Source organism: Nilaparvata lugens, chromosome 4 (genome assembly GCF_014356525.2).
Source record: "Nilaparvata lugens isolate BPH chromosome 4, ASM1435652v1, whole genome shotgun sequence".
In the NCBI taxonomy this organism is placed as follows: domain Eukaryota; kingdom Metazoa; phylum Arthropoda; class Insecta; order Hemiptera; family Delphacidae; genus Nilaparvata; species Nilaparvata lugens.
Window position 1 is genome coordinate 69621497 of NC_052507.1, and position 27909 is coordinate 69649405.

General features: G+C 34.1%; 1 protein-coding gene across 1 annotated transcript in view; it reads left to right on the forward strand.

Moving 5' to 3' along the window:
* Positions 1-27909, forward strand: part of LOC111044048 (AMP deaminase 2) — a 78023-nt gene that overhangs the window by 39251 nt on the left and 10863 nt on the right. The window contains exons 3-10 of the mRNA XM_039426342.1: positions 6561-6711; positions 12817-12988; positions 15371-15385; positions 20090-20309; positions 21746-21875; positions 23536-23733; positions 25009-25180; positions 26116-26254. Coding sequence (XP_039282276.1) covers positions 6561-6711; positions 12817-12988; positions 15371-15385; positions 20090-20309; positions 21746-21875; positions 23536-23733; positions 25009-25180; positions 26116-26254 — 1197 coding nt within the window. The remainder of the gene's footprint in view (positions 1-6560; positions 6712-12816; positions 12989-15370; positions 15386-20089; positions 20310-21745; positions 21876-23535; positions 23734-25008; positions 25181-26115; positions 26255-27909) is intronic.

A 27909-nucleotide genomic window follows, 5' to 3' on the forward strand; every position in this document is an offset into this window, starting at 1 on the left:
TACTATACACCCTAAATGTATATTGTTTTTTAACAAAACTCCAGTCTCATGATTTGTATTTCAACTGTGGCCTGGACCGTCACAATACTGTATAGTCTGCTACCACTGCTCCAGTCATCGGTTCGATTCGCTTCCATCTGGCATCTCTCAACTCTTTACTCACGCACGAGCTTGGGACTAATGTGGGCATAAAAAAACAAGTCATATTTTTCATTAAGATGTCTCATAGTAGAATATTTACAGTAATCTACAAGTATGCAAGAAAGATGAATAAATCAGTGACGATGCAAATTCAGTGTCCTAAAAACTAGGATTTAGTTTTTGATGAAAGTGGAATTTGTAATGAATTTTATTTTTGCTTGCAGACACGACAGAAACTAATCGATAATTTTCATCTGGTTTTACGCCTCGATTTGTTTTCTAATTGCATGGGTAGTAAGGCACATTAATTTCAGCTTTCTGTGCTGTTGTGAACATTAATTTTATTTACTTCTTAAGCTAAATACTGTTGACTTAGCAAACTATAATCGGTGACGGTGTAGTAGTGGTCATAAAACTCAAACTAAGCAGCTGCAGACATCAAAGTACTAATTTTAAATACAGTAATCTTCCCTGGCAATCTCTGAAACTATTACTTCCCATTAATTAAACGCTAAATCTCTGTTGATAATTAATTGTACGAAGTTTGTTCTCAATAAATTAGAATTATTTTGAAAGTATTCTCATTGGAGGTATAAAACAACTCTTGATGAATTGAGTAAAAATTGTTTTTTAATTCCTTGATTCCCTTGAATGAAGTCATGGGTAGTCATCGAATTGGGTAACAGTTTTATTGCTATGACTAAATATACCAGTTTGCTATGATTTTACCAGTTCTAATTTAATTGTCATATAGTAGCATTGGCATAAATAAATATTCAATAATTTATTATCCATGTAGGATTGATGTGTACCATGAAAAGTATTTCGAAGATGTCACGATCAAAGAAAATCACAAAATTATTCTATCTATTCTTGAACTTGGAACAATCCATCGGAGAACTAATTGATAACAAATTGGTGTTATTTGTCCACTAAATTGTGATTACGAAATGTTTGGTGAGTTGGGAACTCACTATACTTTAGAGATTACTGTGAAACAAGGCTCTGTTGCGGGCCCTTTATGGCATCGTCCGATTGGTTACGTAAACATGCGAAATTCCATTATAATTCGATCTTCCAAGAAGTGGCAAAACGGTTTGTGTACGTGTACGGTATCTCATTGTAATGCTTTGCCACGAATTTGCTAGTCACGCTACAAGAAAGTTACTTGACTTTGTTAATTACTTACCTGGCGGTGATTGTTGATTGTATGACTAACGGCATAGCCACCTCTAATAATTAGAGGTGGCTATGCTACCGGAGATTGTGTGAACGGTTGCACCTCACTAGCTAAACATGATATTAATATTTTGTTCCTGATCGATTCAATTCTTTATCTTATACAATTATTTATTTTATTCTTGATAATAATGAAATACATATGTATTACGAGTAAAGCTGAGGATACTCCTGTCATGCAGCGTTACGATCTCATTCCGATCCGATCACGGATGATAACGGTCTAGAATGGTGCATGCCACACATGTCCGTCATTTGATCTGTCTCACCTCCACTTCACATACATATCGGACATGAGTGGGATCGGAACACTGCATGGCAAGTGTGGCCACAGCTTTACTCTGAATACATAATATAATATTGCATTCTTAAAATGTGTCCACACTGAACAAATGTTCGACAAACATGTTTGGACAAATTTTATATGTTTGACAAACAATATTTGCCCGTGGCCAGTATGGACGCGTCACCACCAAAATATGTGTAGCCTAAAGGGCACGCCACACCAAGCTCGCTACCGCGGCGGTAGCGAAGTTTTAAAAATCGCTAGCCATGTATTCAGGTTGATTGCGCCACACCGAGCTCGCTACCGCGGCGGTAGTACGGCGCACTACCACCTACGACCGCCTGCTAGGCGATTCAACAAAAGTTCGCTGAGAGGTAGTACGGCGGACAAAGCGAGCTCAGTGTGGCGCGCTCAACCTGAATACATGGCAGGCGATTCGAAGAGGTAGCGCATGCGCACCTCTCCTCCTTGCAACACAACGCAACTAGTACGTCTCACCCCCCACTACTAGACTCACTACTCGGAGACTACCGCTAGCGGACGTTTTTCGGTGTGGCGTGCTCAGCCGAGAAAACTACCACCAGCGGTACTACCTCGGCGGTACTGGCGAGCTTGGTGTGGCGAGTCCTTAAAACAAGACTCGCCACACCAAGCTCGCCAGTACCGCCGAGGTAGTACCGCTGGTGGTAGTTTTCTCGGCTGAGCACGCCACACCGAAAAACGTCTGCTAGCGGTAGTCTCCGAGTAGTGAGTCTAGTAGTGGGGGGTGAGACGTACTAGTTGCGTTGTGTTGTAAGGAGGAGAGGTGCGCATGCGCTACCTCTTCGAATCGCCTGCCATGTATTCAGGTTGAGCGCGCCACACTGAGCTCGCTTTGTCCGCCGTACTACCTCTCAGCGAAGTTTTGTTGAATCGCCTAGCAGGCGGTCGTAGGTGGTAGTGCGCCGTACTACCGCCGCGGTAGCGAGCTCGGTGTGGCGCGCTCAACCTGAATACATGGCTAGCGATTTTTAAAACTTCGCTACCGCCGCCGTAGCGAGCTTGGTGTGGCGTGCCCCACCAGTAAGTCTGCCTCATAAGATACGGTGTGCGTTATAACGAGCAAAATTATTAATTTGGTAAATACGGTATGGACCTCAAAAAGGATTGAAAAATAATTATCTTTCTTTCTCCGGTTCATTCTTTGATATTTATTGAATTTAAATCAGTTGAATTTATCCATTCTTATTCAATCCATTCCATCTTATTCAAGCCTAAAATAGAGCAAGAAGTATATAAAACAGTAATTTTTGTTTGACAAACAATGATTGTCCAAACTTTTTAAATTGTTTGTCCCTGAGCTCCTCAACAAACATGTTTGCCGAACATTTGTTCAGTGTGGACACGGCTTTATAAAAAGATTGAGAATTAAGTCGATCATGAACACACACTCTTGCCACTGAAAGCGTTGATGTTATCATATCGGTAGAAGTTTATTTTGAAAATGGTATTTTAGAATCAAAACTACTGTTGGAAACTATGTTTGATCTCTTCAAAATCATTTACTGTTTTACTCTTGATATGAGGATACTGTATTGTTGTAATGATCATTATCAGAAATCAGAATACAAATTTACAGTGTGCTGCAAAATGTTTTTTCATGCATGTGAGATGTCAACAAAATCTCCCTTCCAATATTATAAAAGATAAATTTGTAGGTGAATGAATATTAAAGGATTGATATAAAGCCACATTGTTTTATTTTTTCTAATTTGGCGGAAGACAGTTTTTGCTTCAGCTTGTCCTCTTTCTGCTTTAGATAAATAAATATTAAAGAGATTGATAAAAAGCCGTAAGTGTATTGCTTTATTAAATAAAAATTATGAATAAAATAATGAATTGAATTTATATTCATCTCAGACAAAAGGTTTCATCATGTTGTGCAGCTTTTTCAACATATCTGTCAATGAATGGCTTGGACGTAGAATGTAGCCAGAGATGTGCAAGATTGTATCAATCCAACCTATGCAGCCCGACCCTGCGTTGGGATTAAATGGCCAGGCACAGAGCTGCAGAGTTTGTTAGTGGGCTTGGCGTACTAATTCAGCCCTGTTATCTGAGTGAGAGAAACAAATGCGACCTACCTCACTCCTTGCATTGTTTAGTAGTAGAACATTTGGACTTTGACAAGAGTCACCCACGGTCGCAATACGCTCTAAAATACCTGTAGCTTACGACAGAGAGGAGTGTAGTGTAAACATATTACAAACAAAGATAATGTAAATTATAAATATTTCATAGCTATATGGAAATAGTAGTATTATGTGTCTATGAAAAAAGATTGATTGGTCTGAAACTCTGAATAGACTATTGAAAATTTTATTTATTTAAAGATACACAAAACACAATCCATAAAAATATGATTTGATGATCTTACAAAGCATTGAAGTTGGTGCAAAAAACATAAATGAATGTGAAAAACTAGCTGAAAAATGTGAAAATTCCTAGCTGCAAAATGATCTGATTTATTCTGAAAATGTGTAGTAAGCTACATGTTTTTTTCAGATGAATAAGACTAAGATTGTAATTTATAGAGAAAAATAAAGCTAATATCTCATGTAATAGCTACGATTTTTATATACCCATGAAATTCCATAAATGTTCAATTTCAAAATCAATTCATTTCTCTCAACATAATACATTATTACAAAATACTATTATTAGAGCCAAAGAGGAATGAAGGATCCTTCTATAATCCTTTCTTTATCATCCTCATATCCTTCCTTCTCTGTGTGTCAGCTCAGAAAGTGTTTTTTTTTCATTTCTCATAAACTATAAACAACATTTTTAAAAACATTGTTGTTCTCTCAATCATGTCTATGATTTGTGTACCATTAAGTAGAAATAATACACACATTTACACATGTACACATTTGAGTAGAAATAATTAATGAACTCTACTTGTCTACGACCAATAAAGATAACGGTTCATTCATTGATCAGTGACTTTATACAATGATTGAATTATCCGTTGATAGTGTAGTTACAAACTTGTTGGCATTAATTGAACAAATAACAATTATCATTCACTTCCAGTTAATCATTCAAATTTGACGTTCAAAGATAGTGTTTACTAAGAATTTTTGCTCTGTCATTAAGTTACAAATGTGTTACACAACCGTTCATAGTGTAGTTTGATCACGTGACAATCATTCATTGTTTGTAGTCAGGTGACAATAATTGTTATGAATTGTTAATTGATGATTAAACTTTACGATGAAACGTGCTGCCGTGAACGTTTTGGTTAACTGGTTTTTGTTCTAATCGAAGTTTAACCGGTTGTCATTTAATCAATGCGTGCTCGATTCTCCATCAATTCTAAACTTCACGCCAATTTTTTCACAATATATTTTGAATTTTCTAGTAGCGAGTTCCAATTCCAATTCTTGACATTGGCATTGGCTGCTGCATTAATTACTCGAATTTATTGCACCATTTTATCTCCGTAACTCTTTCATCCTTTAGCTTCGTGCTCTGGTTGGTTTTTTATTCAGTATACTTGATTGTAGACAACAACATTCTATCGCCCCAGGCTATAAATGCGGCTGTACTGATGAACCAATGTACAGTTGCCCACTTTCCTTTGTTAGTGTTTTTGTTGATTTTAAAATGAGGGAGCGTCTGTTGATTTCACAGTAAGTCATTTCCAGTTCGATTATCAATTTGTGGGGTGAAATATTTTGAACTCATATTGTCAATTTAATTTTCCAAATCTTGGTCATATTTTTAGTATTGAACTGTTTTTGTATATTGTCTGGAATTATTATTGTCTACTATTAAGTTAATATTTGTATTTTCATTTTCTTACTCCTGCTCTAATCCTTTTATAGATGCTAAACTAAAATTACATTATTTTACAAATGCTGTAATAATGTGAATTCGTGTAGTTAATGATTGCTATCATTCCTCTGCAGAAGGTGTACTTGATCATAGTATTTAAAAAGTTTTATTATTTTTATTTGTATAGTCTAGTAGTCAGGAACCAATTCTAAAAACACGAAATCATATATGTATTTGTATTTTTATAAGAAAAGCTTATTGATCAATAATTAGCATTTATAAAGAAATAAAGAGTATTTTCAAAACTCTCAACATTCCATAAAGCTCTCTCTGAGAGATAATCTCAGAGAGAGCGTTCTCTGAGTGTTAATCTTTGGTGAAAACAGAAATTTTAAACTTAACCTCACTTTGGACTATTTATGTGCCAAAATCAAGGAATTGAAGAAGTTTTGGGCAATTGCCTGTTTCTCTTTCCAAATATCGTGTTTTTGACTGTCCTAATAAATAAATAAATAAATAAAGCCCAAGATATTGATAAAATACTTTTTTGACTGATCAACCAATTGCTATCATTCCTCTGCAGAAGTTATACTTGAGTATAACCTAAAATATGAATACTTAAGTATTCAAATACTTGGGTATTCATATTGTGTTATTCAAGATGTAACTCGATGTAAGTCAGTGTTCTTTTGATTTTTGAAATGTGAACCATATTTATATTGCTGATACTGTAGACATTCAAGATGACATGTAACTTATCAAGTACGGTGATCTTGTGATTTTTGAATCGTGACTCTACACTCATATTTATATTGCTGATACTAAACGTATTTAAGAGGTTAAAAGTGTTCCTATGATTTTTGAAATGTGACTACACTCATATTCATCTTGCTGATACTGTAGGTATTTAAGATTACTTGCAACAGTCAAATAAATTGTTCATATGATTTTGGAAATGTGAATCTACACTCTTCACTCTAAACTCATATTTATATTGTTGATACTGTAGGTATATAAGATGACATGTAACTTGTCAATTACAGTGTTGTTATAACTGTTGCTGTTTGTGTTGCAGAGTTGCGAAGGACATAGAGGAGAAGAAGAGCTTGTACGAGCCGTCATTGGCCCTGCAGAACACCGCCATAATCGACCAATCACGACTCGACGAGCATGACTTTGTTCCGCACTTCCAACGCGTCAGCATCAGCGGCGAGGACACCAGTGGTGTGAGTACAAAATTGCATTCATTTCTCTAAGAAATGCATAATATTTTAACAATACAAAATATAAAAAAGGCATACATTAGATCTGATTCATGCATGATCTGACGTGCAATTGAATATACATGCATTTAACCTTCCGGTAGTCGCGCTGTTGTAAAAAGTACACCAGTGTCAGTTTTTTTGCTGCAGAAAACTATTGAATGGGGTGGTGTCAGTGAATGAGTCACCTATGCATTCCAAAACTTTCCCCCCATCACTTCACTGAGTTGCAGTGTCAACCGAGCAATGGCTCAGTCTTTAAGTGCCATTTAGTCGCGACAGTGCATAAGTCGCACTGTGCATAAGATAGGGAAAGACTGTATACGGGACTGTAAACGGACCAATAACACAGAATTGATGGCTTTGCTTGATGTACCTTATTGGGCTATGGAATGGTAATCATCCAAATGTTCATAGGCGTAAAATAATACAAGAAGATGGAAAAAGTAATTATACAATTAATTAATACGTTTTGACAATAAACACATTACATAACACTTGGAAAATTAGATGTTGTACAAAATACAACACGCGACTGCTCGTGTGATTGAGTAGGGCACGATTACCGGAAGGTTAAGGTCCAATTCACACTGAAGTGATGTGGCACGGATGTGGCGTTGGCGTGGCGCTGATGTGACATAGATGTGGCGGTGGCGTGGCGCTAACTTTTATAACTTTCATATAAACATATGGTTCAATGCAAACAGAAGTGGCGTGGCGAAACGCCACTCCGGTTTTCATTAGACGGTCTATATAGGTGCTAGGAACTTTTAGACCATTACTTTTTGAGACTCGGTCACCGTTTATATAGGAGATCGGAATGGAAAAACGTTTTTACTGACAAAACTCTCAACATTCCATAAAACCCAAGATATTGATAATATGCTCTTTTTTTGTCTGATCAACCGATTGCTATCATTCCTCTGTAGAAGTTATATTTGAAGTATTCATATTGAGGTATCTAAGATAACGTGTTAAGTTAGTGTTCTTATGATTTTTGAAATATGACCTATATTTATAAAATAGCTGATACTGTAGTCATTCAAGATGAATACAGTGCTCTTATGATTTTTGATACGTATTTATGAGGTTTAAAGTGTTCCTATTTTTTTTGAAATGTGGCTACACTCATATTCATCTTGCTGATACTGTAGGTATTTAAGATTACTTGCAACAGTCAAGTAAATTGTTCATATGAGTTTGGAAATGTGAATCTACACTCTTCACTCATATTTATATTGTTGATACTGTAGGTATATAAGATGACATGTAACTTGTCAAGTACAGTGTTGTTATGACTATTGTTGTTTGTGTTGCAGAGTTGCGAAGGACATAGAGGAGAAGAAGAGCTTGTACGAGCCGTCATTGGCCCTGCAGAACACCGCCATAATCGACCAATCACGACTCGACGAGCATGACTTTGTTCCGCACTTCCAACGCGTCAGCATCAGCGGCGAGGACACCAGTGGTGTGAGTACAAAATTGCATTCATTTCTCTAAGAAATGCATAATATTTTAACAATACAAAATATAAAAAAGCATACATTAGAACTGATTCATGCATGATCTGACGTGAATGGCATAATATCATAGCCACCTCTAATACAAGGCCCTGGCCTACGATATTGCAACGTCGCAGTGTAGGCCTAGAATTTAATACATGACTGGTGAAAAAGATTTAAAATAAATACCAGCTGATCTTTTTCATCAATCATGTATTAGATTCTAGGCCTACACTGTGACGTTGCAATATCGTAGGCCGGGGCCTTATATTAGAGGTGGCTATGATAATATACATGCATTTAAGGTCCAATTCACACTGAAATGGCGTGGCACTGATGTGGCGGTGGCGTGGCGCTGATGTGACATGGATGTGGCGGTGGTGTGGCGATGAAGTGCCACAGACGTGTCGGTGGCGTGGCGCTAACTTTTATAAAAACATGTGGTTCAATGCAAACAGAAATGGCGTGGCAAAACGCCACTTTGCTTTTTATTAGACCATTTATGTTTAAATAGGTGCTTTGGAACCAATACCTTTTGGGACTCGGTCACCGTTTATATAGGAGTGGCGTGGACGTGACAAGAAGTCAGCGCCACGACAGCACCACGTCACTTCAGAGTGAATTGGGCCAAATGTGATCATACCCATATGTTTTGATAAGTTATGAGCAGTACTACCATAGAGAAACGATAGCTATTGTTTTTCTATGGTACTACTCACATGTTCAAAAAAGTTTCAACCCAGCTGTACATTGATAATCTTTAGTGTAATTTCTCCCAATATTGATAAGAGTATGATATCGGCAGAAAGAAAGTGAAGTTTTAGGTTAAACCCAAAAATGTCCATAGTATTAAATAACTAAAAATAAAGAAAAAACTTTTATGATGGAAGTTATAAAAATACATTCAGTGTCTTATAAAGAGCCGCGAGCACTAAACGAGGTATATTGATTATTGTTAAGGTTATTTTAGTGAGGTTAATAGTTTTGTTTTAGTACAAAAATATTGTAAGCTGGACAAAAGCATGATAATTTTAGAGAGTGTTTAGGTAATGAATGAGAAATTGCATTTGTTAAAATGCTAATTAATAAATATTTATTCCCAACGAAAATCCTAATTGAATGTAAATCACCGCGAAGACGTCTGCTACTGCAGATATTGACAACACGCCGAGACTGGCTGGCCGCTATGGCTTCGTATAAAATAAGCGCTGCTATCCAGAGATTGTCAGTTTGGTATAAGGTTAAGCATACCTTACTGGCAATTAGGAGGTACCGGGTTCGATTCCCCGGGCTGCCAAACAATTATCGGATATAGCTCTCTTCAAATTTCCATCTAGCTGTTAACCCTGTTGTCAATATCTGCAGTAGCAAAAGTTTTCGGGGTGATTTACAGCATTTAATTAGGATTCTCGTTTAATAATAAAAATAGTATTAAGCTATACCTTAGAAGGGTTGACTCTCTTTTCAAAGTTTCAACTTGGAAAATGTAAAATAATGATTGAAGTTACGTATCCAAAAACTTATATTCTACTAACAGTAAAATAGACGTTTTACTGTGCAAGTAGTCAAATTATACTAATATGATTGACAACCGTAACATTCTTGTTTTTGCGCTGTGATGTCAAAATTTTGAACTAAATCAATTTCATTGTGACAATGATTTTTCAAAAAATCTGGAAATGTAGACAAACAGATAAAAGTTTAAATAATCAAAGTTAGCAAAGAGCTTTAGAGTTAAGATCAATAAGAAGACTACTGTATTGTTTCAACTAATATTTCCTCTACAATTTATTACTGCCAATTGCCATTACTCTTGATTTGAGTTTTATTTTTGCTAAATCAAGTAATTTTTTATTCAAATATGTCAGTATTATTGGTGGTTAAATCTTGTTTGGTAGAATTTAAACCAACTTACTCTGTCAAATCATAATACATAAATCAAAATAATTTATTTGAGAGGGAGAAATTTTATTTTTAAAAATCTATTAAAATACAGTATTTTAAATTATATTGCAAGACTTTTCATATTTCAAATTGAATATTTGAAAATGTTTGAAAGCTAGTGTATCTTCTACACAAGAAGCTGTAAAATAGAAAGCGATTTGTCACGGACGGTGATCGGCAATAATGTAATTTTATAAAATGTAAAAGAATGCATTGGAAATGCAGAAATAAGGCACAGCGCTTGGCTGGCTTCGTCTACACGCTTATCAACGTCAGTGGAATGATCAGTTTATTGGATTGTGATGGGAATATTATAGAACCGACGTATGTCACGCTATAAAGGTGTGAAGCATGGTAAAACGAATTAGTTTACCGGCAAATAAGATTATCACTACAGTTGTGTCATCAATGCTTCTCATTGTGGAATTCCTGCAGGCTTTTCTACTTTCTTGGCATTCACTTGGCATTAGTCACATTTGAAATAAACAATTGAGTTATCTCATAAGTAATTATATATGTCAGATTAAATTATTTATGAGCGTTCGATAATTGTGTTAAGAATGTGTCCGATGTACTCAGACATATTAGTTATTTATGCTCGCTCGGTCGGGCTGATAGATAGATACATAGATAAATGACTTTTATTTAAACTTTACAATAAAAGTGATGTGAGCAAAATTGAGGCAATAAAAGCCTCCTCTTCCATTTAACCCAAGATTATAAGTAACATAAAATAATAAAATACATTACAATTCAAAATAAAATGATAATTAACAATTCTAAGGAAACAACTAAATCAATACACTACAAATTGAATAAATTAAGAAGAAAAACAGAGAAAACTAAAAGCAAGAAATCTTAATGGTGAATAAATTTCAGGATGCGTGGGAATAATCCCATTATAAGTTGAGGAGATGATATTTTTTCTGTAGCAAACTCGTACACTGATATTGATATGTGGGAATCCAACTTTAAACTGTACTGACTGATTTGAACTCTAAATAGATTTCCAGTTGGTTCGGAATTCACACAAAACTTCATATCCATTCATTTGATATTCATGTAATTATCAACGCACATTACTTTTGTATAACTATTCTCTAAAATCAGCTACTTTAAATCAATAACTAAAAAACATTAAGATATAATAAATCACCCACGTACTTTATTTAAAAAAAACTAATAAAATTTTGTTCAAAAAGTACTATTCTTCACAAAATAAATTTTTAAATTTTTAGTCCAAAAATTCCAAACGTGCTAAAAAGTTATTACAAAATATTCTACCTTTTCCAAGTATAATATTTGTAAAAATATAGCTTCAGACGCATTCATTCCACTTCAATATGAAATAGAAAGACAGCTACTTGGGTATCTTGAAATTTTGTGAAGTGAACAACTACAAGACTTAACCTATTTCGGACTATGTGTAACCTTATCTAAATTAGGGAGAGGAATAGCATATGATTGCCTTATTTTTTCTCTCCCTATCTCCCTTTTCGATGATGTACTTGCATAAATCAATAAAGAATAAAGAATTTCAAAAATATATATTTAGGCTATTCATAATTTCACTAGGTACTAGATTTTCTTAGAAATTCAAGTTGGCTTTGAAATATATTGTCAACTGTAAGACTGTTTATTTAAAATTAGGAATTGGAGCAGTTTTAAGCAAATTCCAGTTAAATCTCACCGCAACGCATTTTATCACTGATAATGAATCGAGCCTCCAGTCGAAAGTACTTACTCACTTCTCTCTTCAGTCATGATCACAGATCTTGATTGACAGATCTCGCTGGAGTAGGAACTCGCTACGCTCGCTCGTTCTATAAACCGTAATATTCAGGTGCATACAGACTTACGCGCCAGAACACACGCATTTCACTTTTCATCATCTGATGGTTATTATACATGTATTTCACTGTTTCTGTACAAATAATAATAACTGATGAAAGGTAAAATATGCTTGTTAGTGGCGCATAAGTCTGTACGCACATTAATATGTAATATTCTATTAGGACATACACATTAATGTAGAAAATGATCATTTAAGTCTTGAATTTTTCTATCCATTAAGAACTGCTACATGCTTCATCAAGTTTTGACACTAAAATGACGTCTTGCAGACTATATTATTTGTGAAAAATACAAAATATTAACTCACTGACTGCATCATGCTTTCGCATCACATCGGATTCAAAGTCGGAACCGAAGTCTATTACTCGGTAGCAGAGTTTATTGTTGATAAATTCTAAGGTAAAATTTATTTTATTTTGAATGAATAAGTCTAAAACTTTTGACTCCATATGTATTGAATTTATTGTTTGTTATTATTATGTGTTATTTTATATTATAAGACCAATTTGACAAGTTACTAATCAAATGGGAATATTCCCAGACAATGATGTTATGTAATGAAATTAATTTAAATTCATTGTCAACACTGTGATTCTAGAGCGCGCTCCAGTCAGTGAGTGAATATTTTATATTTTCACAAATAATATAGTATGCAAGTCGTCATTTTAGTGACAAAAATTGATAATCTAAGTATTGAAATCGTTCATAGTAGTATAAGTTGATCAATTTGATTGAATTTTTGTGACGACTGAATTGTTTTGAATGTCAGGTGGCGCCGGAAGACATGCGACAAGCGTCGCGACTGCTGGTGGAGGCGATGCACATCCGCGGCAGCTACATGGAGATGTCGCAGCAGACCTTCCCGTCGCTCACCGCACGTTTCCTCCAGAAAGTGCACGAGCACAGTTTCATCAAACATGAGGATAGAAAGAGTGTTGAAGGTGAGACTTGTCTTCAATAAATTTAACTCTAAATTTCAGGAGATATTCTGTGATTCCTTTTTGTGTAGTTGAGGAGTTGATATTGTGGTAATTATTCATATTGAATAAAAAGACTAAGAATTCACAGAAATCTGTGGTTTTTGACAATTTATTAGTCGTTTTATTTAATATTCTGTGATTATTCACATTATTTAATAAATTGTCTCTAACTATTGGAGAACTACGGTATGGAAGAAGTTGAGGACCAGTTCGTAGTTTCTTTTGGCTCGGACACAGAGCTGCTATCTGCGATCCTATAGGTTTCTATTCCTATATTTCGATTGAAAACCCGTTACCAACCTGTTTAGTTGATACCTTTTTTGAAATAAAGTAGTAAATTTTGTATTTAAAATATAAAATATTCTTCAGTGAAAGATATTTGATTACTATTATTTATTTGAGATTCGGTTATGTCGTTTTAAAAGGCATTCAAAGTGATTTATTTTTAAAAATATTGAAAAATGAATATACCGGGTGTTTCAAAAAGAATGACCCAATTTTAAACAGTTATATTTATTTAAAAAAATGGTGCACACAAACCAATTCTACATTAGATTACTCACAGAAGTATCTAGTTTATGATGATGTATTATAAGTTTTCTATGTGCCCTCTTTTTTGAGGCTCGGACGACATCTTGACAGTAGCCAAATCCATCCCAGACTGTTCGCAAGATGTCTTCTCGGACTAAAGCTACTGCATCAGTTATCCTGGGTTTCAGCTCCTCAATATTGAGTGCTAAGGGAGGAACATAAACACGATCTTTAACGTTGTTCCTCCCTTAGCACTTTATATTAAGGAGCTAGTAACGTTGTTCCTCCCTTAGCACTTGATATTGAGGAGCTAGAAATCAGGGTAACTGATGCAGTAGCTACAGTCCGAGAAGACATCTTGCGAACAGTCTGGGATGAATTTGGCTACCGTCTAGATGTCGTCCGAGCCTCAAAAGGAGGGCACATAGAACACTTACAATACAATCATAAACTTGATACTTCTGTGAGTAATTTGATGAAAAATTGGTTTGTGTGCACCATTATTTAAAATAATTACAACTCTTTAAAATTGGATAATTTTTTTGAAACACCCAGTATTGTTCATGAATTCAGATGTATCTGAATGTTAAAATCATTATCTTTTTTTTATAACGATTGGGAAAGGATCAACATGCTCAGCCCCAAACCATCCCTGTTCCGAATTTTTATGGACATTTTTATAGACAGAATGTGTTTTTATATGTAGTGTATTTCGTATCTAGGGATTTTACTACCTGAATACCAAGTTAATAGGTATTTTGAATAGGAAGAAAATGATATAGCATGGTTTCGTGTAGAAACATTTGCTGAGTCTGTAATCGAGTCAATTATTTTCGCTGAAGAAGTGTATAAACTGTGCTATTAATAAAAACAATATAAAAATTTGTAGTACCCTTTATCAAACACTTTAAAATAAACTTTAATAAAGGGTACTACAAGTTTTTATATTGTTTTTATTAATTTGGATAAAGTAGCCCATAAGTGAAGTGATTTTGTATATTGCTGGTCTGAGGTTTGACAGTGAATAGTTCAGTTTAAAGTGACGCAATTGGAATAGAGTTACCAAAAACGTTTCGAATAAAGAGATTAAAAATAGATTCGGCATTGACAAAATTATAGGAGAGTTTCCAATTTATCTTGGATCTGAAACAAATTTGGATCTAGTTGTTTGTGTTTGATTTTTTCCCTTCATTGAATTGAAAATTGAAATTAATATGAAGTTGAATATCAATAAAAATTATTATTCAAACTTCATAATTACTTCTACTGTTTTCAAGACTAATAATTATGGAACTTCATAGGTTTTTGTATAAATCAGCTCCGGTATCATTTCAAAGTTTTATATGTCTCAGCAGAGAGAAGTCAGTACTTCCCTTATATTCAGGTATCTTTAGTCAGATCTTCCCTTAGGAAGTAGAACGACTCATTTTTCGGGTTGAATATTAAAGTAATTTTTTTCAATTTTTTGAAAAAGTAAACTCTTTCAATTTCATGTAGTTGAATTTTATATTTGATTTTTGATTCTTTTAATATGATATAAGTTGAATTCCAGTTTTCATAGCAAAAACTAATACTACCTCCATAGAATCAACATTGACATCTATTATTGTAACTTAATCAACGTTGTTTTGAATTAGATTACAATTTTTCATGTTGATTTTTTTAGCTATGATCATGAAAGTGTTGCCATGCAGAAAACCCAAACAGTTCAACAAATAATGTAAATAAGATTACAGATAGCTGCAATAAAATGCACACTACTATGCGATTGATTTTTGTTTATTAAATCTAGTTGATTGTTGTGTATTATAGGTATCTCAACAACCAGTAAGTATTAGATTGCCATCATGTTGGAGTGGTTACTTTTTCAATAAGTAAGTTTTATTTGGGTTTGTTTATCTAACAGACCGGATGTTTGGTGAGAATAACGACTGTTTTGGCAGGTCGGATGATTTTCAGCTTTGAACCAAATTGATAATTAATAATTAATTTTTAATAAAATTGATTGGCAGTCGGTCGTACTGAGACAGGACTCTACTGCAATTCGTATCAGTTAACATAACTAATGCAGTCATGAATGGTTAATTATCTAATACAACTTCATTTCTGATATGGTTTTTGGCTAAGGATCAGTTCATCAAATGACGTGCAAGTTAAAGTGCAATTTCTAGTGAGAAAATATGAAGAACCGAATACATAACTTATTAACTTGAGTGTTGATAGGAAATGACATTGGGTAATACTGCAAGGCAGAACATCCGAAAGGATCTAAAATTTTAAGCTATTTCAATCTTCTCTGTCATAATGAAACTGATTTGTGTTATAAAAACATTACACTGTTGCCAGTAAAGAAAACTATTTTCTATGTAAAATGTGCATATTTTTTCATCTTTGTGCTTCCAATGGTATACTATTTCTGATTGAGTAGTATTTGTAGCGCTAGTTTTTTGGAGACCACTTGAAGACTTTTGGGCAATAGGAAAGCACTCTATAATCAGAACGGCCCTCTACTGTTTCCTTTATCTGATGAATTCCCAGCATTCAACTTATTATAGACCGGGTACAGCCTGAAGTTAGTTACTATTGGATTAGTACGATGGTTATTATTCGCAAAAAAAATAATAAATATGATAGAGGTCATGTGAGGGCAAAAATAATAATCAATTCATTCAGTTTCTTTGTTTCAAATTGTTGATTATCAAATTATTAAATCCTCTTCGTATCGTTCTCACTTGGCTTAGTATTGTTCATTTTTCATTAGATAATAATTCTCATAAACTAGTTAGTATTTCCACTTATCTTATCTCGTTATAACTTGTTATCTTTCCATGTTGTATATCGATCTTATTATTAATAAAAACAATATAAATTCTCTGTTGCATATCCATACTTTTTCACTATTAAAATTAAACTTGAGAGTAAATTCCTACAGTCTGATGATGACCAACAAACGATCGCCATTACCAATGTAAGTGCATTTTCACTCCAAAAGTGTTTTTAAAATTCAAGTTTACAATATAAAACTTGTAGTACCCTTTCATTAAAACATTTAAAAAAAAACTTTGAAACATTTTAACGACTAGTTTCGACCTACTTGGCCATTTTCAAGTTGAAATTCAATTAATTTTTTTATTAATTCGAATAAAGTAGCCCATATAAGTGAAGTGATTTTACGATCTTATTATTTACAAAATGTATTGCTCATCATTCATGAGTAAAAAATACTTTAATAGGGATTACTATGAATCGGAATCATCGTATATTTATATATTTGCCACAAAAAATATCATTCATTCCTCTTGTTGAGATAAACAAAAATATTTATAGGAATGCATTTTTCATTGAGCATAATAATTACAATCTATCCATTCTGCATGGATTGTTTTAATAAAACCTGTCGTATGTATTTTGAATAAGAAATTATCTTTCATTTATCTTACTCTAATATACTTCAACATCTGTTATTTAGTTTGCATTTTGAGATTTTCAATGCCTGAAATTGATTTTTGTTCAGTTAAGCAAATGATAATGTCAATGCTTCGATTGAAAATATATTATAAAGCCTTGTATGTTTTGCTAAGTATTTTTTGTTCAATTAAGCTCACTTGATCGTGCATTATGTATAATACACTTGAAATAATAAACTATTGCAGGATTTACACGAGAATTTTATAATAATTTTCGCATTCAATTCAACTTAGTTGTTATATTTCAGATAAGTGATCTTTCTAGGAAGATTATAATATCATGGCTGAAATCTGACAAATAATTTCCCAAATAGAGTATATTCTTGAGGCTAATAAAACTATTTGAAGATTGGATACTATTTATCAGATTTTGAGAGTATGCTGGTTTTACAATTATCCAACAATTCATACATTGGTATACTGTACCAATTGTACGATTGTAATAACAATCACCAGAAAATGTTATATCTTTGTAGTACGTCAGCTATTGATATGAACTTGACTGTATATTGATTAGATTTATGGGATATTACATATTTGTAAATACTATAGATTGTTTCTTTTGTATTTAGAGTTGAAGCAAATTTTGCAGTCCACGTTAGTGCAATTGAACGTTGAAGGCAAGCGTTGATGGTATTAGCAATTGCATGCCGCTTCGACTTTCTATTACTTTCAAACTCTTTCTGCAGAATGCGTACTCCTTTGTAGCAGTCACAATAGAAGCTTAATATTTTAATGATTAAATTTTTATTTTGATATACTTCAAATTGAAGCCTAGAATGTTTTATCAAATGTTATGTTCATTATTATACTTCCCTTTACTGAAATTTTCGTCAATTGTTTGATTAAAAGTTTTTTAATTCTAGATTAATTTATTTTTATAGAAAATTTGTATAAACTTTTACTTGAAAACATATTAAATTTCACAAACTACTGCAGCTAGTTCTCTGTATTAAATATATGTCACCTTTAACCAGGAATTTACACACTTTATACAGGACAATCTTATCAACTTGAGCTCAATCAATGCATTTTTGTAATTAGCAATATTACTTGTGATAAAGATATCTCCATATTTCTTATTAGTATCTGTTCAGTACTTCAGAATTCATAGAATAAATGAACTTATCAAAAGTTCTTGACAATTATAATTCATAATAATGAATTATGTATACAGTATATAATTTTAATCTCATTCGACATTTTTTATAATTGCAAATCATTAATAGAAATCTTACTCCTTTTCATTATTGATATATCTCATGTTCACGTTGGAAATTTCATAGCACTTTGAATTTATGTAGAAAATGTAATTATTTTGATCTCACATCCTATCAACTTCAAGAGTTGATGTGCACTAGTTTAGTGTAGTTTAAGGCTGACACATCTGTAGAAATAATACAAACGGCACTATTCAAATAAAGCCTTGAGCCCACCACTGTAAATCCCATGACGGCAACGATTCCAACCGTCACCGTCATACGATTTTCAGTGGTTAACACAAGGCGTTACAGTAGCAAATAGCATTATTATAGTAGACTTACTTAGTAGAGTTACTTTTGCTTACCGAAAAAACTTTCGAGAAGTAGTATAGAAGAAAATACTGTTCATCTATTGGAAATATGATCATGTGAATTAACTTGTCATTTTGTGACAACTTTCTGTGAATTTGAAGTATTGAAACTTGCTATTCAATTAGCGTACCCGTTTATTCACAGAGGAGATGTCTACGAATTGAAGTTTCAAAAATTGAGCATTTATAAGAAATGATAAATTATTGAGGGAGAAACCATTCGAGAAATAAGTATATGAAAAAAAGAAATATGGTCTTTCTTGAATGAAATAATTGATTTGAATATCGAGTTTGAAATCAATAAATCACCATAGCTCAATAAGTAGTTTTTAAAGTGTGCATTTAGGACACAATTAACTGCCACTGTAGGCCATCCGTAGTATTCTTAAGTGGTTTAGTGATATACAATAATTAGTAACTTGTATTAATATCACTATATAAAAGTGGGATGCCAACAGTATCACTATACTGTTGGGATGTCACTGATGTTAGACTATGAATCAACCAAGTTATCTTACAAACAATTATCCTATCTTATCTAAAACTATCTTATCTTATCTTATTAAACAATTATCCTATTTATCTTACAAACAATTATCACTATACTGTTGGGATGCCACTGATGTTAGACTATGAATTAACCAAGTTATCTTACAAACAATTATCCTATTTGTTATCAAATAAAAATGTTTTCCAATCTTCGAAAAAATAATATTGTTTTTTATTGTGATTGTGTATATTTTTTAATGTCATCCATTGTAGAATGATTCTAATCATTAAAATGATCTGAAGAAGAAGGAGAACCTTCAACTATTCCCAAACTACATCAAAATTTAGATTGAATAACACTGTCCGAAACAAATTGACGTCTTCACTTTCCGCAATTTTCAGTTGAAAAATACGCATACTAAAAAATAAGAATTTGACTAGATTAGCTGAAAAATAACTAATTTTCACTTCTAATTTTCATCCCCTGAATTGAAGTATCTTTAATTCAATGAATATCATTTGAAATATTGAGATAATTATTTAAATAAATTAAATCCACAAAATAAATGCTATTACCAAGTTACCATGAGTAACTCCATAGTTATGGAGTATTAGACAAGTCAGGTCAACAATTTTACATAATCAAATACTTTGAACTGCACTGTATATTAACCATAGTATATCAACCCCTGAATTAAAGTATATTTAATTTAATGAATACCATTTGAAATATTGAGATATTTAAAAAAATGAAGCCAAAAAATAAATGCTATTACTAAGTTACCATGACTCTAGTTATGGAGTCAGGTATCACTTATCATACAGACAAGTCAGGTCATCAATTCTACATAATCAAACACCTTGAACTGCACTGTATATTAACCATAGAGAAAAGAATGCTTAAGGTTGAATAATTACTACTATCAATAGGGAAGGTATTATATTGTCTCTGATATTATTAACCTTTGGATTGTCTCTGATGTGTTGACTTGTGTTGGTTAGATCACCCAGTGCACGCACCGGCCAGCAAGGGCGACCCCTGGGCGTGTGACACGCCCCCCGGCAAGGGCTACCTGCTGCGCTCCAACAAGGGCGTGTTCCAGGTGTATCGCAGTCAGGAGGCACTGGACGCCAACCAACCCATCGACTACCCCTACCCCGACCTCGAGCAGTTTGTCACCGACATGAACCGGCTATGCATGCTCATCGCTGATGGTCCACTGTAAGCTATCATCACTCAATCTTCATTTATTTTATTCCCATAATTACATTTTATTAACCTTATTTATATTAGGTTGATCCTAAATTGGTGAAGTTGACACTCAATTGGTGGATTTTTTTAAATTGATTTATTTCTTACATAAACCTCATAGATATTGTTTTAATAACACATCCACTCTCATACTTTCTGTGTTGAGCATCTCTCTCCATTAAATTTTGCTTTTACCTTTCTTATCATACTTAATTTTGAGCTCCCTGGAACATAATACCATAGAGAAACAATAGCGTAAGTAGATATCCCATGGTATAGGGCGTTTATGTCGCAACTTTTTCTGTTATCTCAAGCCGATTACTGTTGATTATTGTGGATTTTTACTGTTTTGTTGGGGTGAGAGTATATGAACGGCACAATATGAGAGACTACCAGTGTCACACAGCTTCACGGGAAAGAATTACATGAACTATCGGCTTGAGATAACAGTAAAAGTTGCGACATAAACGTCCTATACCATGGGATATCTATTTATGCTATTGTTTCTCTATGGTAGTAATGCGGAAAATTTATGGCCCAGTACGACAGGGGTTTGGATTGGCGAATCCGTTCCAACAAGGAATTGGAAGACCTGAGGGGAGGACAGACCATGGTTCGATTTATAAATGATCAAAGAATCAGGTGGTTGGGTCATGTATAAAGGATGACTGCGGGCAGAATCCCTAAAATTGTGATACGGGAAAGGCTTCACAATAGGAGACACAGTGGGAGACCCAGGAAAAGATGGCTGGATGAAGTGCTGAATGATGTTAGGAGTTTGGGAGTGAGGGGATGGAGAGGCATAGTCAACGATAGAGATGCGTGGAGGTTGATAGTTGCGGGGGCCAAGGCTCACCATGGATACAAGAAGAAGTTAGTAGTCCTATGTTTGTATTGGTTGGCATTCATTTCAGAATTTTCTCAGTTGATCATGAATAATTTGAGTGGAAAGGTCTCAGTTTGTTGAAATCTCAAATCCCCAAGTTAATGTTGCTTTCAGAAAGTCCATTTGATAATGTATCATAATATATTGAAATGATACATTTCGAATAATACCAGCATATTGCAATTTAAAAGAAAAAACTACCACCCTAACTTAACCTTTGAAACATTTATAAACATAACCTTTTATTTAGGTGATGTTACTATTGGTAATTGAGCCTGTTAAGATTTGATACACTCCCTGTGTAATGTGTATCAGCCCGCAACGTAATTTGAGATCATGAGTCTCTCTGTATTGTTCTGTTTCTTTTTCTTTGTAAATAATGGATTGAGTAGGTAAGAATTTGAATTTTAAAAATCGCTGTTCCAGTAAATATTCATAATTGAACTTTTATTTGGATATGGTTAGAAATATTGTTCGAATCAATTTACAAACCTTCATGACATTTTTTCACTTTTTTTAGAAAATCGTTTTGCTATCGCCGCCTCAGTTATCTGTCGTCGAAGTTCCAGCTGCACGTTCTTCTCAACGAAATGAAAGAGAACGCCCTACAGAAAGCTGTGCCACATCGTGATTTCTACAACATTCGCAAGGTAACTGCATTATTCACAATACATTTATTCAAACCCCCAATGGCCGTTTTCACACTGACGCCGACATTTAGGCTAGGGCCACACGAGCGCACAAAGTGCGTCCGTTGCAACGTACTTTTTGACGTCCGTTGTAGAAATACATAGAAGTGAATTGGTGACAACACACGAGATACGTGCGTACCAAGTAACGGAAGTCGTAACGGACGGTGATTTTTGAACTGCGCAGAAATGCTACAACGCACGTCGTGCATTGCAAAAGTTATAGCTTCGTCTTGTTCCATTGCGTAAAGCCAACTGACGTTGACGCACCACTCTCAACGCTCGTGTGGTGTCATTGGCGACGGCCGTCAAAAAGTAAGTTGCAACGGACGCACTTTGTGCGCTCGTGTGGCCCGAGCCTTATCGTCACGACACCCACAATGTCCTTCGGTTGGCTGAGAATCAGCTGTTAGACAATCGGAGGACATTCTGGGCCCTGTTGCATGAGAGAATACAAACGAATATTATTTTTTTGTAATTTCCTATTCTAATTACCAGCTTACTAATAAGATTAGTTTGTATTTTCTCATGCAATAAGGGGCCGAGATGTCGATAAATGTAGGCCGACAATTGGTAAATGTGAAAACAGTCTTTGTAGGGTCATGTCAGGTAATATTCGCCAGTCGAATTGGCATTATAGTAAGGTCCACGTTAGAATGACGGTGTTTAATTAGCAATGGTATTGCTATCCTTGTCTATCGTTCAACAATGCGGATAGCGCTGTCTCTTTCTCTCTTTGCTTTGTTACCAGATGGTCTTTTAATGTAGAATTAATAATTAATTAACAAAATATTTCATCTTAATTATGAAAATTCATTATGACATTATTGAAAAATATAATTTCTCGCATAATAAAATATAATTGATTATTTAAAACAAGAATGAACAGTTAATATTACATCAATACACCTGTATCGGAAACGTTTTCCTTCTATCTCTCTCTTGGTAGAGAGTTAGTGAGGAGGATATTTTTAATATTCTTCCCAAAGAATGGACACACTATACACTATAGTTTTGTATTTTAAGTAGGCTACAGTTGCATAATGTGATAAATACGATTTGAAGGGCAAAATTTGTCTCTCTTCTCTAATAATTCAACTTTACATGGATGAGTCTTATTACACCGGTAAGTTACATTGAATTACTTGGAAAGTGTTGACCAACTCTGCCAATATTTGCATTAAAAGCTTATATTTACGATTTGTCTCACGAATTCAAAACACTTCTACATTAATTTTAGGATCTGGTTGTTCTTGTAGTGAAGACCTTGTAATAATTATATTCTATTCTACAGAGAGTTCGGAAATACAGATAGTTGCATTGAAATTGAATTATGGCAACTAAATACTTGATACACAGTGACTCCAAAGACCCTATTCAGTATTTAGTTTCTCATATCGGTTGAGAAAATGAGTAGCCTAGATAACTGATAAAATAAGTTGAGTAAATTATTTTCACCTATTGAGACCGTCACAATTCAGAAATATTCCTGAGTATATTGGAAAAATAGGATTTTATAGAATTGAACTTGTAGCACGGAGTAAAGAAACAATTCATTCATTATCGTATTTCCCAATTTTGTGCTTGTTGGCCTCCAGTTAGTGATTGATTTGGCTTGCAGGTTGACACTCACATCCACGCGGCGTCGTGCATGAACCAAAAGCACTTGTTGCGCTTCATCAAGAAGACGCTGAAGAACCACGCGGACGAGGTGGTCACCAAGACAGCCAAGGACGGCGAGATGACGCTGCGTCAGGTCTTCCAGTCCATGAACCTCACCTCCTACGATCTCACCGTCGATATGCTCGATGTGCATGCCGTACGTACACTCTTTATAATAATGTTATACTTTGGAATAAATATTTATCTGTTTATTGGAAAATACGTCAATTGGCTAAAAATTATAAAATAGCTGGAAATGTATGGTAATGCCATATTTTGGCTTTTTGGCAGAACAGACTTGTGAGGTCCATTGCAGTGAAGAATCTATAGCTAGATGAAATACAATACCATATGAAGCGGCAGCAAATTGAATTGAGCAGGCAGTCCTTATCTCTTTGGCTGTAGACTAGTTTACTTATAAATAAATCCCTCCACATACCATAATCCACAATATTGTATTTTTAATTTTGGATTAGGATAAATCTCACTTGGTTCAACCCAGCTTAGTAATTTTCCAGCGTTGGAAAAGACAACTAAAGAAAACTATTTGAAAAACTTAAAATTTAGTTTGTAATCCCTGGAAGTAATTTAACATTGATTTGAGTTAGTAATGAGAATGAAATAATATCCGTTTCAGTTAAAATTTTTCAAAGAAAATATTAAAAAAGTGAGATTTAAAGAATGTCATTCAAATACCTCCACATCACTACATGTTCTTTACTTGAAAGTCATCATATACAGGGTGACACAGAATAATGGGAACACCTTAACACATTAGTGGGAAGGGCAAAAATGATCTTATTCAAGCTAATGTAAAGTTCAAGACTTGTCATTTGAGAATTATTAATAACATCCATCACTTTTTGACAATTACTTCTTCAAGATGGCTTCCTCCTGAACGAATACACTCTTGAAATCTGTGTTGACATTGATCATTTCCTCATTGATCGCTAATAAAATCATTTTTGCCCTACCTACCCGGTTGTGTGTTAATGGGAAGGATATTTTATAACCTTCTTAGAGAATCGACAATTTTTTGTTGAAACACCGCCGATTTATGAAGTTACATCACATTATTATATCATCGTTATTTTAATTGCATTCAATCTTTATTCTCATTGATTAATTATTTATACTTTGTAAAATTCTTTGAATAACTAGCATTATCGTCATTTAATGTAAATTAGTGTATAAGCCAGTAATTATTGTAACATACATAAATAAAGAAATCTAATGTTTCATGGCATTTTTAAAAGTGCCCGTTATACTGTGTCAACCTGTTTTTATGTGAGGGCCTCATTACATTGTCAAGTGTTTTATTAATGACTTACTATTATCTAATATTTTTGTTATTGTTCAGTTGTTCAGGTCATATTCTTAATTGTACAACCATTACTACTGTAACTGATCGAAGTTTTTTCATTTTGTACAGGACCGCAACACATTTCATAGATTCGATAAGTTCAACGCCAAATACAACCCGATTGGAGAGAGTAGACTCAGGGAGGTGTTCCTCAAAACAGACAACTATCTCAATGGAAAATATTTCGCCAGAATCATCAAGGTAAGCAGTCTCTTACAAGGTACTTTCGAGAAAGACCTTTGTAATAAACGTCGATAGAAAAGTTTTTCTATTACTATTTTCATTCAGAATTGTCAATGTAAACACTCTCAAACTTCTTTATGTCAAGTACTTTCGAGAAAGTAATGAATTTAAATGGAATAGTATTCATTTATTTATTTATTTTTAATAGTAAAATGGTCTAATGCTACTAAATTTGGGTGGCACGTTCAATTAAGTGATAACGCGCCGGTCTAATAATCAAGAGAACCCGAGTTCGAATCTCGACCGAGGCCAAACGTTTTTGAAGACAGCACAATTACATAGATCGGCCACCCCGTCTTTCGGAGGAGACGATAAGCCGTCGGTCCCGTCTACCTAAAAAGTAGTGTCATCTCTCATCATCCCTCTCACTCATTACTCACGCACAAGCCTAAGCGCTTATGTGGGCATCACCGTTAGTATTATTATTATTCTTTTGATATGATTTGAATTAAAAATTGTTATTTTGAGATCACTGATTGATTATATTAATGTACTATTCTATGTTTTTTGAAATGTAATGTAAAACTTGACTCCTCCAGTCAAACCTTCTTTAGAAGGTTTTGGAGAATTTATATTTCGTCTGGTTTATAGTTTTTGAAATTTTCCACTGAAAAGGAAATTTCTTATCATTTGTCATTTTTGCTTTTTTTATTATTCATTTTTTTTGTAAGATTTCTTTTTATAAGTGTATTTTTCATTTTTGTTTGGTATATTTTCTATAATAAACTCCCTTCTTCTGGGGGTACCAGGACGAAGAAAAAATGAAAGGAAGGATTATTATATTATTATTATGAAAATGTGATATAAAAGGTATATTTCTGTTTACTTTGATTTTAGAAAATTACTTCTGCAAAAAATATTTAGTTATGAAAGTTAATTGATATGATTTAAGGAATGAGAGGTATGTTGTACCATTTACTTCGAATAATTTAGCCAGAAACACCTTAATCTACATTGTACCAAGAACTTTCAATGATTTACCCGATAATTGTGCTGAGTTTGTTAACTGGGCTATCCAAAACAACGTCTACTCCGACAATGTTCGCTGGCTCATACAGATTCCTCGTCTCTTGTAAGTGTACAAAGTACTTTCGAGAAAGTCCTTATAATAAACTTCAATGGAATAGTATTGATTTTTCATTTAATTTATTTTTTAATAGTAAACATTTTTGAATGCTACTAAATTTAATTGTGCAGTTATCCACCTCGTCTCTTATAAAAACTGTACAAATTCATCGTGTCTTGTGATTACATCATCACTAGAAATCTTTGAAATAATCAAGTTGCCATGAAACGCAAGAACTGTTTCTGAAAATATTGCATTAGCTTCACAATATTGTCATCCATTTATTTCTTCTTCTTCTTCTCAGCCTTTTCCCACTCAGGTGGGGTGGGCGTTTCGGGTCAGGCGCTTCCAGGAGTCTCGGTCATGGGCTTCGTTTGGTGTTAGTCCCTTCTCTGCAAGATATTGAGCGATACAATTTTCCCATTTCTTCCTAGGTCCTCTTTCTAGTGCCTTCGACATCCAAGTGGTCGATCTTTTTCCCCACATAATCCTCCTCCCTTCTCTCCACATATCAGCAGTCCTTTGTCTTGTATTTTCTTTGATATTTCTGTAACCTTCATTCTGTTTCTTATCATTTCATTTCGGATTCTATCCCTTCTATTTACGCCGCCACTCCACCTCAGCATCTTCATTTCAGTGACCTCCAGTCTGTGTTCATGGGCATTTCTAACTGCCCAGGTCTCCGCTCCATCTATCCATTTATTTATTAAGCCGTTTCCACACTGAACAAATGTTCGACAAAGATGTTTGTTGAGAAGCTCAGGGTCAAACATTTTAAAAAGTTTGGACAATCATTGTTTGTCAAACAAAAAATTACTGTTTTTCCAAAAAAATTCAGAGTTGACAGCTGTAAAACATGAAACCTGTTCTTCCCACTTACAAATATTTTGTTTGGTGACGCGTCCACACTGGCCACGGGCAAACATTGTTTGTCAAACATAATAAAATTTGCCCAAACTTTTTCCACAAACATGTTTGTCGAACATTTGTTCAGTGTAGACACGGCTTTATAGAGAATAAATTATGATTAAATGTTACGACAATCAATCAGAGACTGAAGTCTTCTCTCCAGTTCAGACATTGCTGTTGATAGAAGCCGATGACGTCTTTAATCACTGTTAAATTTCATAACATTTTTGTGCGACTGGGCATCAAAATAACTATTGGTTTAATATTGATAATCTAACAGTTTTGTTATTGGCATCGATTATTGACCGAGCGAAGTGAGGTCTAAGATTCAAGTCGACGGTTCGGCATTTCTCTTAATGTTTAAATGTTTATATGTTGCGCATTTACGGCGAAACGCGCTAATAGATTTTCATGAAATTTGATAGGTATGTTCCTTTTTTAATTGCGCGTCGACGTATATACAAGGTTTTTGGAAATTTTGCATTCCAAGGATAATATAAAAGGAAAAAGGAGCCTCCTTCATACGCCAATATTAGAGTAAAAATCAGACTATAGAATTATTCATAATAAATCAGCTGACAAGTGATTACACAAATGTGTGGAGAAGCCAGTCTATTGCTGTATTTCCATAAGGTCTATAGTTTCAATCAGGTACTTGTGGATGAGAATACTGCGTGAGGTCTACTGTTCACAGAACTACTAGTAGAGTAATTAATAATGAGATATTGCTTAATCATAGATATAGATTATGA